The sequence below is a fragment of the Notamacropus eugenii genome, chromosome 7 (assembly GCF_028372415.1).
Source record: "Notamacropus eugenii isolate mMacEug1 chromosome 7, mMacEug1.pri_v2, whole genome shotgun sequence".
Taxonomy (NCBI): Eukaryota; Metazoa; Chordata; class Mammalia; order Diprotodontia; family Macropodidae; genus Notamacropus; species Notamacropus eugenii.
In genome coordinates this window covers 137,781,150-137,799,541 of record NC_092878.1, presented here as the reverse complement: position 1 = coordinate 137,799,541, position 18,392 = coordinate 137,781,150, and the positions used below count along the sequence as shown (strand labels likewise).

Below are 18,392 nucleotides of genomic sequence, written 5' to 3'. Positions count from 1 at the left end.
CAGTCAGTGTGGGGATCTAATGGCTGATCAGGTGGGGATTGCAAGAATTTCTTTGCTGGCACTGAGGCAGGCTTACTTTGTCCATGCTTGGGTCTGCATTGCAGTCCTGGGTGGTGGTCCTGGGGTGGGGAAGAATGCTGGCATGGGGGAGCTTGTGGTGCAGTAGAGAGGGAATCCTCCTCACAGTTCCAAGGCAGAAAAGAGTGCTTATGTCACTCACAGACCAGAGCACAGGTCAAGAGAGGAGTAAAAACCTCTCCTTTGATCATACCGTCTTGGAAGAACTGAAAATTTACAGGTCCCTAGAAGTATGTCTGAAAAAACCCCTGAAGCTTGAGACAGTACACTCCTTTCCCCTCACTGGAAGCAGAGTCTTACTTTAACAAAGAATTAAAAAGTCAAGCATTTAGCTTGGAAAAGAGCAAACAGCAGGGAAAAAATTAGATTATAGAATCTTATTTTGGTGACAAGGAAGATCAAAACACACAACAAGAAAAAGACAACAAAGTCAAAGCTCCTATATCCAAAGCCTCTAAGAAAAAAATGAGTTGGTCATAGGCCATGGAAGAGCTCAAAAAAGATTTTGAAAATCAAGTAAGAGAAGTAGAGGGAAAATTGGGAAGAGAAATGAGGGTGATACAACAAAATCATGAAAATCAAGTCAACAGCTTGCTAAAGGAGACCCAAAAAATGCTGACGAAAATAATACCTTAAAAAATAGACTAACCCAAATGACAAAAAAGGTACAAAAAGCCAATGAGGAGGAATATGCCTTAAAAAGTATTATTGGTTAAATGGGAAAGGAGATCCAAAAGCTTACTGAGGAAAATAACTCCTTAAAAATTGGAATGGGGGCAAATGGAAGCTAATGACTTTATTAAAAAAAATCAAGAAATTACAATGCAAAACCAAAAGAATGAAAAAAATAGAAGACAACGTGAAATATTTCATCAGAAAAACAACTGACCTGGAAAACAGATCCAGGAGAGATAATTTAAAAATTTTTGGATTTCCTGAAAGCCATGATACAAAAAGAGCCTAGACACCATATTTCAAGAAATTATCAAGGAAATATTGATATTCTAGATATTCTAGAACCAGAGGAGAAAACAGAAATTCAAAGAATCCACTGATTACTTCCTGAAAGAAATCCCCAAATGAAAACTCCTAGGAATATTGTAGACAAATTCCAGAGTTCCAAGATCAAAGAGAAAATATTTCAAGCAGTCAGAAAGAAACAATTCAATTATTGTGGAAACACAATCAAGACAACACAAGATTTAACAGCTTCTACATTAAAGGATCAGAGAGCTTAGAATATGATATTCTGGGGGTCAAAGGAGCTAGGATTAAAACCAAGAATCACCTACCCAGCAAAGCTGAGTATAATCTTTCTGGAGGAAATATGGACATTCAATGAAATAAAAGACTTTCAAGCATTCTTGATGAAAAGACCAGAGCTGAATAGAAAATCTGACTTTCAAATATCAGAATCAAGAGAAGCAGAAAAAGGTAAACAGAGAAGAGAAATCATAAGTGGCTTACTAAAGTTGTACTGTTTACATTCCTACATATATATATATGTGTATATATATATATATATATATATATATATACACAGAGAGAGAGAGATAGATAGATAGAGAGAGAGAGAGAGAGAGAGAGAGAGAGAGAGAGAGAGAGAGAGAGAGAGAGAGCACAGGGTGAGTTGAATATGAAGGGATATCTGAAAAATAAAATCAAAAGGTGAGAGAGGAATGTACTGGGAGAAGGAGAAAGGGAGAGGTAGAATGGGGTAAATTATCTCACATAAAAGAAACAAGAAAAAGCTTTTACAATGGAGGAGAAGGGTGTGTGTGGGGCAGGGGGAGATGAGAGGGAATGAGTGAACCTTACTCTCACTGGATTTGGTTTAAGAAAGGAATAACATACACACTCAATTGGGTATGAAAATCTATCTTACCCTACAGGAAAGTAGGAGGGAAGGGGATAAGAGGGGGGATGATAAATGGGAGGACAGATTGGGGAAGTGGGTAATCAGAAGCAAACACTTTGAGGAGGGATGGGATGAAAGGAGAGAATAGAATAAATGGGGGGAGGGATAGGATGGAGGGAAATGTAGTTAGTCTTCCACAATATAACTGTTATGGAAGTATTTTCCATGACTACACATGTATATCCTATATCAACTTGCTTTCCTTATCAATGAGGGTGGGTAGGGAAGGAAGAAAGGAGAGAATGTGGAATTCAAAGTTTTAAAATGAATGCTAAAAATTGTTTTTACCTTGCAACTGAGAAATAAGATATGCAGACAATGGGGTACAGAAATCTATCTTGTCCTACAGGAAAATAGAAGGGAAGAGGATAAGAGAAGGAGGTGTGTAGAAGGGAGGACAGATTGGGGGAAGTGGTAATGAGAATGCATGCCATCTTGGGGTGGGGGGAAGGGAGAGATGGGGAGAAAATTTAGAACACAAAATCTTGTGGAAATGAATGTTGAAAACTAAAAATAAATTAATTGGTTAAAAAAGTTGTATGTAGTAGAGATCTCCAGTTTCCTATACAATCTTCTTTTTCTCTTCTTTCAGTGTGGAATCATTCATGTTTGTTACTATTTTTCAAGTTCATAATGTAGAATATTTAATTTAAAAATGAAATCACAAATTGAAGAAGTTGTATTTTATTCTAATGGCAATGGGAAACAATTGAGGCTTATTGAGTAGGAGAATGACATGTCCAGATGTGCTTTAAGAGGATGAATTTGATTATTATTTGGCAGGTGGATTGGAGAGAAGTGATACTAAAGTAAAGAGATCAATTAGGAGGGTAAAACAATAGTCCAGAGCAGGCATGGCAAAGACCTAAATTAAGAGTGGTAGCCATATGAGTATAGAGAAGGAGATAAATGCAAGAAATATTATGGAGGTCAAATAAATAAGACTTGGCCATTGATTGTATTGTGGGGCTTAAGGTACCTGGGAGGATGTGAAGAGGAATGAACAACAAAAACAATTCCAAGATTATGAACTTGAGTGACTGGCATGATGTCAGTGATCTTTAGAAAAGAAAAAGCAGTAAAGGTATAAGCCGAGAGTTTCTGAGCCAGACTGAAAAATATGGCCATGATGGTGGCACCGATTGATACTATAGAGCTGTGGGCCATACTTGATGATCTTTTATCCCCAAAGCAGGTTGAAATTTTAGAGACTTTGTGTAAATGGAATTATGTCCTACTAGGTTATAAAGGACAGGGATAATATCTTCTTTGCCATTGTAATGCCTAGTGTCTTGTATAGAGTAGGAGTTGAATAAGCATTCACTGAATGAATAAGTGAATGAATGCCTTTGTGGGATGAGGTTTAAACTTGGAAAGGGCTTTGGCAAACCTCCTCGTTTCCACAGCACTGAATGCCTAGGACCAGGACAGCTCCAGATGTCCCAAATTCCTCCAGGATCCGAGCTTTGTCTTCCCCACCCCTAGAGTGGATTCAAAAACTTTACTCCTAAAATATTCATCTTTTAACTCAATAAAGGAAGTATTAATGAGCTCTCTGCTTCTGGGAAGTGGATTATAAATGGAAAGCAAAGTAGCGGTACTGATCTGCTTTCTCTAGTTTATGTGACTGGGGTTGGATTTAGACTGAAATGATAGATGAGGCAAGAAGGCAACTCATCCTAAAACTTCTTATTTTTGTGACCCCAGAGGAGAGGTTTTCTTAATCTGACTGTTGAAATCCCCTGGAAAGAACACTACTAATTCAGTGAGGTCTCATATTTTGGAAAGAGGAGTTAGAGCACCAGACCAGCAGACAAGGAAACTCCAACATACAAGATAGTACAACCAAGACAACTTCAGGGCTTGGGAGTGAAAAGGCTACAAGGGGAATCAGGGAATTGGGAGCTTAGAGAATATGGCTACAGGTTTTACTTCATTTTCTGCTCTGTTTCTAGAAGCTGGTTTGTTCCTGCCTCTGACATTAAATTTGGTTTCAGAATTGCTCATTAGAGGTACATAGAGTAGTTCCTTAATCGTGTGTGTGTGTGTGTGTGTGTGTGTGTGTGTGTGTGTGTGTGTGTAAGACAGACAGATAGATGGAGACAGAGATAGAGGTACACAGAGATAGAGAGACATACAGACACACAGAGACAGTCAGACAGATAGACAAAGATAGACAAAGAGTCAGAGAGAGGGTAGAGATAGACAGACAGACACACACACATTCATAGAGGTGAATGGGGGGGGGAGTATGCCTTTTGGAATTCTAGTGATGCCCATGGATCCCTTCTCAGAATAATGTCATTGCTTACATCTAGATATGTCCTACAGCCAGTTTGTATTGGCTAGGGAGAGACAACTGTTAAATCTTCAGTGTGAACATTTGCATCCTAGAAATAAGCAAAGATGACAAAATGATTTGTTAAGGTTTTTTCTTTCTTTTTTTTAATTGTCCAGACCAGGGGCAGCTAGGTGGTACAGTACTTAGAGCACCAACCCTGGAGTCAGGTAAACCGGAGTGCAAATTCAGCTTCAGTCTGTGACCTGGGCAAGTCACTTAACCCTGATTGCCTCACCCCACCCCCCACCCCCCAAAAGAAAAGAAAACATCTAGACCTGAGAAAGTGATGGAGAAAATGTTAATAATGAAGATTAAATTTTGAAATGTAGGTGTAACTTTTTTCAGAGAGTCAGTTAAACATTTACCATCACACCCTTACTTATATCATTCATAATGGAAGGAGATGCTCAATTTCAGTTAGAGGTTAGTTCCCATAGAAGTTCCAAGATCCCCCAAAATCTATTTATAGACTCCTTGGGTGGTCTACAGTCCAGAGATTATGAACTTAGATAATAACTGAACTGAACAATTGAGCTGCCTGGTGGAATGCTGGGCATGAGGGCTGATCTCCTTGCATACAGTAGTGCTGTATAGCAGAGTTGTGGCCAATGGGCTGCATTATTGCTGCAACACCCTGGTGCTGCTAAAACCAGATTAAAACTGAATTGAGAAATATCCAACAAAATAAATACAATATAATACAACGTAGACAATATTAGTATGTAGTTTTCCAAGTCAACATATAGCTCACGGGGATCCTCATGTATAATTTAATGGCCCTCCCCTTTCTCTTCAAATTTGATACCACTGTTGTAAAGTACAAATATATACAGACTATTGCTTTATTTTTGGTGGCAATTGCAATTAAGTGACTTGCCCAGGGTCACACAGTTAGTGTCTGAGGTCAGATTTGAACTCAGGTCCTTTTGACTTCGAGGTCAATTCTTTATCCACTGGGCCACCTAGCTGCCCCTAGACCATTACTTCTAAAAACAAAATTGACTCTCATTTCATTGCTGTTCTTGGATTCAGAGAGTAAGTCCCAATAAAACAACAATGATGACCATGCTATCAGTTACTCATTAGGCTCTGTTAGTATTTCTTTCCATAGTTCTATATGAATGTTTGGTGTGGTGGAAAGGGCAGTGAATTGAGAGTCAGTGGTTGATTCTGCCATTAACTTGTTCTGTGCCCTTGGGCAAGTCATTTCACTGATCTAGGGCTCAGTTTCCTCGCTTATTAAATGAAAGGCTTGGACCAGAAGATCTCCAAGTTTGCTTCCAAGTCTAATATTCAATGACTCCATGAATATGGACTTTCATCACTCTTCATACTGTGAGGTGTAGAGGCATAGTCAATTGATCAATGCTTATCCTGGAAGTCTATCCATTGCGCAACCTGGCAGCTCAAAAAGTAGTGACTACACATGCTAGTAATGATCTGATTGAGTTTGAGTCCCGCTGCTGTGTGGCCCTCGGGCAAATCACTTAACTTTTTGATGCCCCAGGCAACTTCAAGACTATAAGCAGCAGAAAAGGTGTGCTCTACATTCATTCCCTTCAAATCTCTACTCGCAGAGGTACAAGTGAATATTAAAGACATTCTTTCATCATCATGAGGAAGATTCAATGTCCCAAACCATGTTGGTGTGAATAATCATTTCATCTGTTCTGTAGTTTGTTCCCAAATGCTCCAATGTAGCAATCAATCAATCAGGAAGCATATATCATCTACTGTATGTCAGGCACAATGTAAGGCACTGAGGAAAATGAGAAAAAGGAAATGTTCCATGACCCTGAAGGGCTGACCTTCTGCCAGGGTATATTGTAACACAGGCAGGTGGAAAGTACCTTCATTTTCATAGCGGAGAAAATAGGAACCTAGAGAAGTAAGTTGTTTGGATTACCTGGAAAGTTTGGTCAAGTGAAAACCAACCCACAGCCCTAATGGTTCAAATAATAGTGGTGAATGTTATTAAACACCACAAAGGGAGAAGCAACTTACATTCTTTGGTTAGGAGAGAGAGCCTGTCAAATACCCGTTACCAATCAGATCACTATTAGCATGTGTAGTCAGTATTTTGGGGGCAGCTAGGTGGCTCAGGGAATAGAGCCCCGGGCTTAGAGTCAGTAAGACTTATCTTTGAGTTCAAATCTGACCTCAGACCCTGACTAGCTGTGTGACCCTGGGCAAGTCATTTAACCTGGCATCCCCTAGCTTCCTCATCTAAGGAATGAGCTAGAGAAGGAAATGGCAAACCACTGCAGTATCTCTGCCAAGAAAACCCCAAATGGGGTCACAAAGCATCAACACAACTGAACAACACATAACCATGATACTTTATCCATTCTTCATTTTTCTTTTTGAGGCAATTAAGATTAAGTGAGGCTAGATCTGAACTCAGGTCCTCTTGACTGCAGGGCTGGTGCTCTATCTACTGAGCTAGCTAGCTGCCCCACACTCAACGTATTTTGAAAAGGGCTTTTCATGTATCTGAGAGACACAAGCTCTGTATTCCACTGAACCCTATGTGATAATTCATGGGCTAAGCAGATCACCAGTATAGAGAGCTGGTGAGAGTCGGTTCACAGAACTGACTGTTCTCTGATGCTCTGCAGTGTAAAATTCAGACGATTCTCCAGTGATGGATTTGCATCCATCCTCTCCTCTTCACTCAGGAATTCAAGCTCTGGGTTCTTTAAGGTCTTCTCAGTAGTCCTTGAGCCTGTAATCTTTCTCTTTTCCAATTGTGGTTTGTCCTTGGTTCTCAAAGAGGACCATGACATCAGGAGATGATGACATGGCTTGAAATGGACTTTGTTCTGAGGGAGGGAGGGCTGTACAAGGTCACCAGCCTCACTTTCTTCTCCAGAGCCATTTGGGTTCAGCAACCAGATATCGATCAGGACAACTGGAGATTTCAAGGGTTCAGGTAGGCAAGGTAGTCATACCTGGAAGGTCCTTCCTACACATCTCTGTCTGCTGAAATACTACCCTTCATCAAATCTAGTTCTAGACAATTTTCTCCATGCAACATTGACCCCAAATCTCTTCTTCTTCATCCTCCTCTCCCTCCATTGGGAATAAGCTCTTCTTCCTCTGATTTATTCCAGCACCTTTTCTGAATCTCACCTTTGTCCTTATGGTATTCTACCTTATACTGTTTTACCCTTATTTGTGTCCATGTTTTGTCTTCCCTAGTAGTCTGCAGGCTGTTTTTCAATTTGGTTTTTCCCCTAGATTCTAGAAAAGTGGCTTGGCAAGTCTTAAGAAATTCTATTTGCATAATGATGTGAGGTTCACCAAGTATTTCTCATATGTGAGTTACATGGTATAAATATTACACATCCTCATTTTCTGATGAGGAAACTGAAACTTAGGGAGATTAAATGATGTGTCCATTCACCCTTACAGCTGCTAAGTGCTGGAGTCTTACTCAGTTTTCTTGGCTCCTAATCAAGCCCTTCCATTCTATACCTATGGCATACTGCAAATGAGGCAACCTGGATTCGATATAAGTTATGTGGTCCTGGGTAAGTCACTTAATCTCTCTAAGCTTCAGTTTTTTTGTCTACAAAATGGGGATAATAGTATCTAACCTTCAAGTCTTGTTATCTGTAAAAGGGGGATCTATATCAGAATTGTTATGAAGATTAAATAAAACTTATAAATCTTAAAGTCAATTCAAGTCAACAAGAATTTATTAAGGACCTACTGTGTGCCAAGCACTGTGCTCAGTCTGGGAAATCCAAAGAACAGCAAAACCAACCAAACCAAAAGAATACTCCTCCTCCCAACCCCAAAGGAGCTCAGAGTGTAAAGGGGGAGACAATGTGCAAACAACTACATATGAACAAGATATGTACAAGGTAAATTGTTGATAATCTCAGAGGGGAAGCACTAAGATTAAGGAGGACCAGAAAAGGCTTCTTGTAGAAGGTAGGACTTTAACTGAGGCTTGAAGGAAGTTAGGGAAGCCAAAAGGTGGAGAAAAGGAGGGAGAGCATTGGAGACATGGGGGATAGCTAGTGAAAATGCCCAGAGTTAGGAGGAGTGTCCTGTGTCTGAGGAATGACAGGGAAAGAGTGTCACTGGATTATAGAGCACAGGAAAAAGATGAAGGTATAAGAAGACTGGAAAAGTAAGAAATGTCCAAAGGATGAAGATCTTAAAAAGCCAAATACAGGCTTTATATGTGATCATAGAGACAATAGGGAGCCACTATTACTGATTAGGGAGTCATTGTTACTGAATAGACCTGTGCTTTAGTGCTATATAAATGTTAGCTATTATTATTAAATGGACAGCTAGGTGGTACAGTGGATAGAACACCAGACCAGGAGTCAGGAAGACTCATCTTCTTGAGTTCAAAACTGGCCTTAGTGTGACCCTAGAAAACTTACTTAACCCTGTTTGCCTCAGTTTCCTCATCCATAAAATGAGCTGAAGGAGAAAATGGCAAACCACTCCCACATCCTTGCTAAGAAAACCCCAAATGATGCCATGAAGAGTCAAATATGATTGAAAGGACCAAAGAACAGCAGGGTCGTGAGAATGAAGGGACTTTGGAGAAGATCATCTAAACCCAATAATAGGAGTTCTCTTGGTTTAAAGAGCACTTTCCTTACAACTTAACACACTTCATTGGCTTCCACTAGGATCAAATATAGGGTCTTGGTGCGGTCTTAATCTCTGCTAATTTGAAGAAGTGGAAACAAGGTAAGTTTCTCTTCTTGTATCTGTTCGTGCTCCTCTTCTATTTTCATGTGTTGCTGAAAACTTTAATAGCTTTAAAACCTTTGGGACACCCTGTATAAACGCCTTTGTTTTAAAGCTCAAAGGATTCTCCCCACACTACATCTATGGTTAATCAGCTGTGCTTTGCAAATAGCACTCCACTCTTTATACAAAGCACATTACAATATTTTCTTATGATATTCAGAGGTTTCAAAGTCAAAAGAATGCTAAGTCAATGCATTTTATTATGTGTCTCCCCACCCCGAGCCAATCAGTTATTTAGGTGGCTTTTAAAATTGCTTTTCTTCTATTGTTTTAAGGAGGGGAAAGAACACAAAACCAGCTATTCTTTGCCATGGAAAATCTCAAAGTCTCTGATCACCTCCAGAGGTTTTATAAGTCTTAAAATTAATTTTGAATCATTTTAGGGTTTAAATAAATATGTGTCACAGAGACCTTTGAGGAGGCAGGGCTTAACTTTATAAGGAAATTGTGATAAAACCTTATAAAGTAACTATGATAGTGTAGTAACTTCCTTCAGCCAAGAAGTAGAATCTTAAGATTAGTGGAAGTTCAACATTAAAAAAAAACCAAAAAAACAACCCAGCAACAAATAGAATTTTTTTTGGCTTGGAAGCATGTGTGAAAAGAGGGAAGTCCAGATCTATGCAATAGCTGACTTGAAATTTTATTTCGTAATGCTGACTGGCTGATTAAAGGGGCAAGAGATTGACTATAGATGTCTTGTATGACCAAGTACATTCCACATAATTCTTCTCATTGCCCTTTGGCTCACCTTCATGTTTGATTCTTTGACAATTTGGGTGCTTTTTATAAACAAGTAAGAGCTTCAGTTAAGCATCATTTAACAAGCTAAAAGCTCGATTGCAGTCTATACAAAATAAAGTATTAGTAATGAGAAAACCCTTACTGACTTTATGTGTTTAAATTATTGATGGGAATTGGTTTTGTAATCACTGCTCACTTAAAAAAGAAGTTTTATACTTTAAAATTAAGTTTCAAGTGTTTGAAGAACTCTGTGTGTAAAAGTAAACAGGAAATTAGTCAATAGCAACTTCTTATGCAATTTGGAATGGTTTAATACAGTCCATAGTCAAGAAAAAGAGGGATTAGGAAACGGATCATTACAACTGGGAGAGAGCCTACAGAGCACTTAATCCTCTCTTTCCCCATTTTGCAGATTTTTTCTTTCCTTTTTTTTTGCTTTGTTTTGTTTCATTTTCCCCTCTGGATCTGTGACCTCATGCTTTAAGGGAAGAAACTTTCACTAGTGAAGAAACTTCCTCAGTCGATGCAGCTCTGTACCTGTTCCGCAACTTCTAGTCTGGAGTTAACGTAACCCTGAGATATAAGTGATTTACTCATATTCATAGAGCCAGTATAAGATAGAGATTGTTCTGATGTCAGCTCCCCATCTCTATCCACTAAGTTCGCCTTTTTTAAAACGTTCATTTTAAAGATTTTACGAAAAGGTGTAGAATGAGAACACAAGCATCTTGAGCTGTGTTCTGAATTAATCTCATCAAAACTTTTATAGTTAGAATGTTTTTTAAAGACCCAGATTCAAGGGGTGTGTGTGTGTGTGTGTGTGTGTGTGTGTGAGAGAGAGAGAGAGAGAGAGAGAGAGAGAGAGAGAGAGAGAGAGAGAGAGAGAGAGAGAGAGAGAGATTATTAGGTAGTTCGTGTAAATATTTTTACACAAGATTTTTTTTCCCAATGAGTACTGCTTTAACAGCATTCCAGAAACTTTGCCATGTTGTCTCATTATTATCAGTCTTTCACACAGCTATTGATGGTTTCTGTGATTTCTTCTTTGAATCTCATTATTCAGGATACCATTATTGTTTCTATTTATATCTGCACTTTTTGCTTGTGCTGTCTATATTAATGACCATTTTATTGTTATGTTCTATAAAGAACATGCATGGTATTCATGTTTTTTAAACATTTGTTTGTAACTTCTTTACGCCCCGGCATATGGCCTATTTTTGCAAATATGATGTTGAGAAATATGTATATTCTTTAATATTTCCTTTCAGAGGAAACAGTCTTTTAGATCTAACTTCTTCAGCAGTTGGTTCAATTTCCTATTTTCCTTTTTTGTCTATCTTTCTGTCAGATTAATCTAGCTCTAGGAGAAGAGATTAAGCGTCCTATAATTATGTTAACTTCTATGTCTTTTTGTGGTTCAGTTAACTCTTCCTCTGCTACTTTAGATAGGATGCCATTTCATGGATGTGCATTTAGTAATGATATTACTTCATGGTCTATATGGTTCATTTAAGCCCAGTATAGTTTATCTCTCACAACACTGAGAAGTTTAATTTTTGCTTTGTCTGATATCATAGTTGCAACTCTTGCTCTTTTGGAATCAGCTGATATATAATATATTTTAGTTTGGTCTCCTCATTTTATTCCAGATGTATTTTTGTTTTTAGATTTTTTTTTTGGTTGAGATTGTTGGATGTCATTTTATTAGATTTCTTTGGTCTATTCACTTTTAAAGTTATTATTATTAGGCTTGTGTTTACCCTCACTTATTTCTTCGGTATTGATTTTTATTCCCTTCATCTTCAAAGTCAATACTTAGTCTCTGTAATTAATTTTCCTTATGCTATTTTGAAGCTAACCCTACAGGGTCTTCCCTGTTCCCTTTCCCATTATCTGTCCTATCCCAATTTTTTTGAATTTACTTAAATTCCTTCCTTCCTTCCTTTCTTCCTTCCTTCCTTCCTTCCTTCCTTCCTTCCTTCCTTCCTTCCTTCCTCCCTCCCTCCCTCCCTCCCTCCCTCCCTCCCTCCCTTCCTTCCTTCCTTCCTTCCTTCCTTCCTTCCTTCCTTCCTTCCTTCCTTCCTTCCTTCCTCCGTTCCTTCTTTCCTTCCTTCCTTCCTTCCAAAGAGACTTCCCTTCCACTATCCCTATTCCAGTTCCTCTTCTCCATTGCTTTTATCCTATTTCCCCATAGCTCCTAGTCTCATTAAGAGACCACAGAACTTACTTCACCACTCCCTTGTGGATTTGGTGGGTGTGTATTTCCAGCTCCCCTCTTTCTCTTTCTTCCATACTTCCCATTCATAGCCATATTTTATTAAAGGTCCATCTGTTCCCATTAATATTGGGCTCAAATTTATAGAACATGTTTTGGGTTGTAATTGCAGCTCTTTTGCTTTTTGAGATAGTTTCTTACATTCCCTCGTCTGATTCTCATGGCTGAAGGATGTCAATGACAATATATCTCAGGATTACAAAGAATTATTAAATTGATATTAGTGGGCAACTCCCCCATAGTTTAATAGCTCTTGTTTCAATTACTGGTCAGTGAAGACAGGGAATTGTAAAGAGCCCCAAAATCCATCTTGTCACTGTTTCGTCTTTATGTCTTGTGGATACTTCCTTATTGATAAAAACAAAAACACCTTCACTAACAAGGGGTTTTTCGACACTATTGATTCATCAAATCCACAGATATTTGCGTGTGTGTGTGCAGAGTTCTAAGGTGGGGTTGAAGAGAGACCTTAGGTACTTCGTGTTGGCATTTTCTTATGATTTTTTGCTATTTTATTCATTTTTCAATTGTGTCCAACTCTTTGTGATCCCACCCGGGGTTTTCTTGGTAAAGATACTACAGTGGTTTGCCATTTCCTTCTCTAGCTCACTTTACAGATGAGGAAACTGAGGCAAGCAGAGTTAAGTGACTTCCCCAGGCTCACACAGCTAGTAAATATCTGAAGTCAGATTTGAACTCAGGTCATCCTTCCTGTAGGACTCCTGGTACTCTATCCACTACTCCACCTTGCTGCTCTAATGATAAACAGCCCAAACAACCTTTACAGAGAGCTGGTCTTGGGGTCAGGATAGGTCAGTCACTTAACTTTCCAGACAACTCCCAGAGAATTTAAAGTTCTGTACTGGAAGGTTACCTCTCTGTATTTCTAAAGGGAGTTCCCATGCTGTATTCCTCAACACCTGGTTTCTTTTTTTCACTTAAACCTATCTAAAGAAAAAAGATTTTGACAACAACATCCTTTTCTGTTCTAAAATTCTAAACTTGACTTTTTTTTAATTGTTATTTTTGTGGCATAAGGAACTCCCTAATGAGGAATAATTTCACTAGTGCAGATTTTAGTCTTGGAGTTACTTGAAGGAGGGGGAGGGGAAGATGGGAAGGGAATAAGAGTTTCCATATGTGCTACCTCTATGTGCTAAGCATTGGATCAAGCACCTTTTCCCCCTTTCCAAATATGACTTCCTTTGATCGTCACCCTATCTCTAGGAGGTAGAATCTAGGTTCTATTATTATTCCCATTTAATGGTTGTGGAAACTAAGGCAAACAGAGGTTAAATGACTTGGCCCGGGTTACACAATAGGTATCAGATTTGAAATCGTGTTTTCTGATTCAAAGCCAGTAACAAGATAATAGTACATTGACTCTAAAGAAGATGAACTCAAAATTCACCTATTCAAAGACCCGTGTAGGTGACAAATCATTACAATTATGGAATTTTTGGTTCCCATGTTCCATCTTCTTTCTCCATCCCTCAAACAACCTCTTGCAAGGCTCCCATTTACACACAGCTTACCTGTTTCACTCCCAATTAAAGGCTGGTTTGCGAAATGATTGACAAACTCCTTCAAACTTGAGAACTCGTTAAAGCCAAACTTGAATGAATAGCCTGTGTATTCTACATGAAAGTGTTTGACAGACTCTTTGGCTCTGAAAGGGAAAAACATTTATTATCTATACATATCTATTATGTATGTGAAATTCATCATTTTTGAATAGAACCACACAATCCTGATAGGATTCCAGTCATTATTGTCCAAGAACTAAGACATCTGATGCAGCGGTTAAATTTTGTCAGGGCAATGACCTTGGGGATTAGACAAATTCTACTTTGCAGAGTAGATGCAAAACTGGATTCCCCTCTTGGACAGAATGCCAGGGGAGCAATCTCCCTTGTGTGTTCATTTCCCTACCTCTCTGAAGGGCCCTTACATATTTAGTTCTAAAAAGGGTGTAGCGTGATGCAGAAAAGGAATAGGGCATATGTAGAAAACACACACACACAGACTTATATGATGTTTCCTATAGGAGTGGCTATCTTCATGGATGTCCCACAGTGTTTAGGCATTGAGAACATTAATGGTGACCTGTATATTCATTCATTCAGATTATAAACTCCTTGAGAGTAGGAATTGCCTTTTGCCTCTTTTTGTATCCCCCATGCTTAGCACAGTTCCTGGCACATAAAAGCTGCTTCATAAATGTCTATTGATTGATTGATTGCAAGAGGCAGAATGATTTGAGGCAAAGTGCATTGGATTTGGAGACTGGAGATGGGGTCTAGGTCCTAGCTCTGACACTTCCAGGTTGTAGGGGCTTGAGCAGTACTATGAACCTCTTGGTTTTTTATCTATGAAATAAGAATCATAACACTTGAAATGTCTTCCATAAAGGGTTGTTATGAGGAAAATTCTTTGGAAACCTTAAAGTCAATAAATTATTATTAAAAAAAAAAACATTGACCATGTTTAAGTTTGTTCCCTCACCAACTTATTTCTAGTTGTGGCTCTAAAGATTTAAAAACTGTTTCTAATAGGCTCCTTTTTCTGAACTTTACAAAAGTAAGGTAGTGATGTTGCAACTTCTCGATCCTTGACCCTTAGGGAACTGAATAGGATTATACGTTAGGGGCACCAACAAATCTAAATGCCTTGTTTTACAAGTGAAGAAACTGAAGCCAAGGGTAATTGAGTAACTGGCTCACCCAAGGTCATGAAAGAAGTGACAGAGGCAGATTGGAATCCTGGCCCCTGCCTTGAGAGACAGTCCTTGCTCCACTGTACCACACTGCCTTCAAGAGGAAGATTCTTCTTGTAGGTCTCATCATTAAAGACAACAAAACACCCTAATGCAGCTCCCACCATGTTTGGTTAGGATGTTCATACTACATAAAATAAAGCAAATGTTGACAACATCTGGGAACCGTCATCATGTACTATCATTCAGATTAAATATGCATCTTCATATCTCATTGCCATCCTAATGAGTAATCTGTGAATGGAAAGAATTCTATATTGTTTAATTTCCTGAAAAGTACTGGACAGACATAATCCATCAAAGATGCAGCTTTTGTCACTGGCATAATTCTAATTTTGAGTGAGCAAGGATGATTTAGCTGTTTTATCATTCAGGTATGGGAGCTCTTTGACCAAATTGTCCAAAATAGCAACGCAGATTTGTGATCCAGTGGTATAAAAGTGGGAGGTAAAGGAGATCTAAGTGTGAGATGAGGGAGGGTGTCAATTAAATCAATTATTCCTTCCCACTTAAAGTAACTACATTAACCAGGTAAGAACATACTTAGTCTATCAATCAAGGGAATTATGTTAGGTTTGAGATCTTTGAACAACTGGGAAGGAGTGAAAGCCATTTGGAAGGAGTGAAAGGATTGCTGCTGCTTGTTTTTCATTCTCAAAGGGACCATGACATCAGGGAGATGATGGCATGACATGCAAGTGAACTGGATTTAAGTGAGAGAGGAGAGCTGTGAAAAATCACTAGCCTCACTTTCTCCTCCAGAGCCATCTGGGTCCAGTGGACAAATATGGATCAGGACAACAGGAGATGGCTCAGGATGCAGGGGGGTCACTAGCCTTTCCAAGCTAAGGTCTTGAGGAATTAACAATATAAAGAAGGTTTGTTGGGATGGGCTTAAAAGTCTCAGTTATACTCTATGGTTCTTATATAAAGGAGCCTAGTTTTCTAGTAAAAGAGAGAATAGTTCTAGTCAAATTCCTGAGAAAGAATCATTTTGGGTGGAGGAGAGAAGAATCTTTGACTCTCCCACCTTAACCAGAGGATGACCTCCTGGACTTCAACTTGGAGTTCTCATCAGTGTTCTAACAGCATCTGTAGAAGAGCTGATGGGAATATATCTATATCTATATCTATATCTATATCTATATCTATATCTATATCTATCTATCTATCTATCTATCTATCTATCTATCTATCTATCTGTCTGTCTGTCTATATCAGGAGCTAAGGATCAGCTAGACACACTAAGGAAAGGCAGCTTCAGGACTTTATAAAGTATTCAGTAGAAAGACACACCATACCTAAGAGTACTTCCATGGAGGGGTCAGGTTATGAAGGTGAGAAGAGGACTTCTAACTGAAGGACTTCTATAAGCAAAGACTTATTCTTTTTGCTTCATGTTCTCTAAGCTTGAACCCACTTTTCCCTGGACTTTGCATATGGTTGTTGTGAGTGGGTTCCAGGTTTGGAAGGGAGCTTGTACCAACTGTTCTTATTACATTACCTTAGTAAATATCTTTTTCTAAAAACTATTTAAGTCTGGGTAATTATATAAAAGGATAATCAATAAGGGACATACATTGATGGGGGCTCATGAGCCTCTGCTCCTAGAAAATTATCCTCTGTCCTAGAATCCTGAGGGAAAAAGTAATGGCTGAGGTCTGGTTGGGTCTGTAAGAGAGGGCGCTGGGAGAATGAGCCCAGAGCTTGAGCTACATCAGTGTAATTACCAAGTGCTGTTGTGTTGTTCTCATTTCTTGATTGGATAACATACCTCACGGAAAGAGAGTATTGACCAGTCTTCTCATTACTATCCCTTAAGAGGTAACTTCCATCACTTCCATTTGAGAGAAGAAGTGCTTCTGCAGCATGTCGAGTGAGATTGCCATGATACCATCTAAATGGGAAAAAAAATCAAAATTACATTCAAGGAACAAGATGTAGCAGTCTCTTGTTTTCTGAGTTTTTGATCATAAATGAGTTCAATAATTTCCCCTCCAGTATGGGGTACTTAGAGAACAAAGGTGTTAAATTGCTATAAGGAGAGGGTAGAACTCACTCACTGAGCCAAAAACTAGAGAAGAACTGACACTCCAGGGAGCCAGTGACATACCTCTTGTCTCTGGCCACAGGAAATAGGAACTAAAGTTTTTAAGGTCAGAGATGCCAATTTGGAATGGCAGCAAACTTCCAAAGATCTTCCTTTGATTCCATGCTCCATGAGTGAGCCATGAGCTAGATACTTCAGAAGCAGGTGGACATCCCTGACAGTGATGTGACATTGAATAGAGTAAGACCAGCTACAGAAGCTTCAATCTGCACTGAGGGTGGGTTTAGGGTCTCTTAAGTCCATGAGCTATGCTATGAGAAGCTAAGACCCAGATCCAGAGCTCCTGGATCTATTATCTAATGCCTGGCCATAGTGGATTCCATGAACAAGGCATCAGTTAGGGGTTGTGCTATATTTTTTATAAAATGACTCCTTGAAAGAGTCCTGGTTTTATTTGGGTGGGAGAGCGGAGGTTCTAAGCAACATGAACTATGTCTTGGAGCTCCTAGTTTGGGGTTTTCTCTATATCATTATTATGAAAGACCTGGGTCTAGAAAAATTTGGGGGAATGCAACCCCAACGGAGTCCCCCCAAACCACTTGATGAAATCACAAAATGTAAAAGGAAGAAAATAGAGACAATGTTTATGGATTGAGTGATTCATCTCTATTAAATTTCATTGTCTTAGATCCAGCCCAAATACTCTAGTCTGTTAAGAACCATTTGGATCGTGATGCTGTCCTCCAGAATGTAAGCTATCTTTTCTAACTTGTTGTCATCTGAAAACTTGAAGATCGCACCATCTTTGCCTTTATCCAAATCATTAATAAAAATGTTAAACAGCAGAGGGACAACAATGAGGTACTCCACTGAAGACCTAGTATGTTGATATTGCACCAGTATTATTGCAATCAATTCTGAATGTTTCTCCATCTTTTCTACTAGGACATATTCTTATCAACAGCTTTGCTAAAATCTGGATAAAAAGAGAAACAATACCCACAGCATTTCCCTCAACTACTAGTTTAGTAATTCTGTCCAAAAAAGGAAAGGATGTTAGTACGGCAAGACCTGTATTTGATGAAGTCATGCTAGCACTTCGAAATCTCACCTCCCTATTTGGACCTTGTATGACATGTCTAGAACACCTGTTCTAGAATTTCCCAAGAAACTGAAGTCTAGTTCACTAGCCTTTAAATTTGAAGACTTAATTTTGTTTTTCCTTTCCTTTTTTTAGAAATTGGAACACTGGAAGAGGAAGTGAAAACCTTTATTTTAAAATAAAATAAAAATTTTAGTTTTGAAGAGAAGAAAAAAATATTGGGTTATTTGCCTTTCTCCAATCTGTGGGACTTCTCCCCTGTCCATGATATTTCAATGTTTTTTTCATTTGATTCAATAGACACTTCATTAAGTATTTACAAT

The 18,392-nt window shown here is 38.8% G+C and overlaps 1 protein-coding gene across 1 annotated transcript in view; it reads right to left on the bottom strand.

The window, feature by feature from the left end:
- Nucleotides 1–18,392, bottom strand: part of DAPP1 (dual adaptor of phosphotyrosine and 3-phosphoinositides 1) — a 57,952-nt gene that overhangs the window by 16,382 nt on the left and 23,178 nt on the right. The window contains exons 2-3 of the mRNA XM_072623591.1: nt 16,692–16,814; nt 13,677–13,810 (exon numbers count right to left, since the gene is read on the bottom strand). Of these exons, the coding sequence (XP_072479692.1) occupies nt 13,677–13,810; nt 16,692–16,814 (257 nt within the window). The remainder of the gene's footprint in view (nt 1–13,676; nt 13,811–16,691; nt 16,815–18,392) is intronic.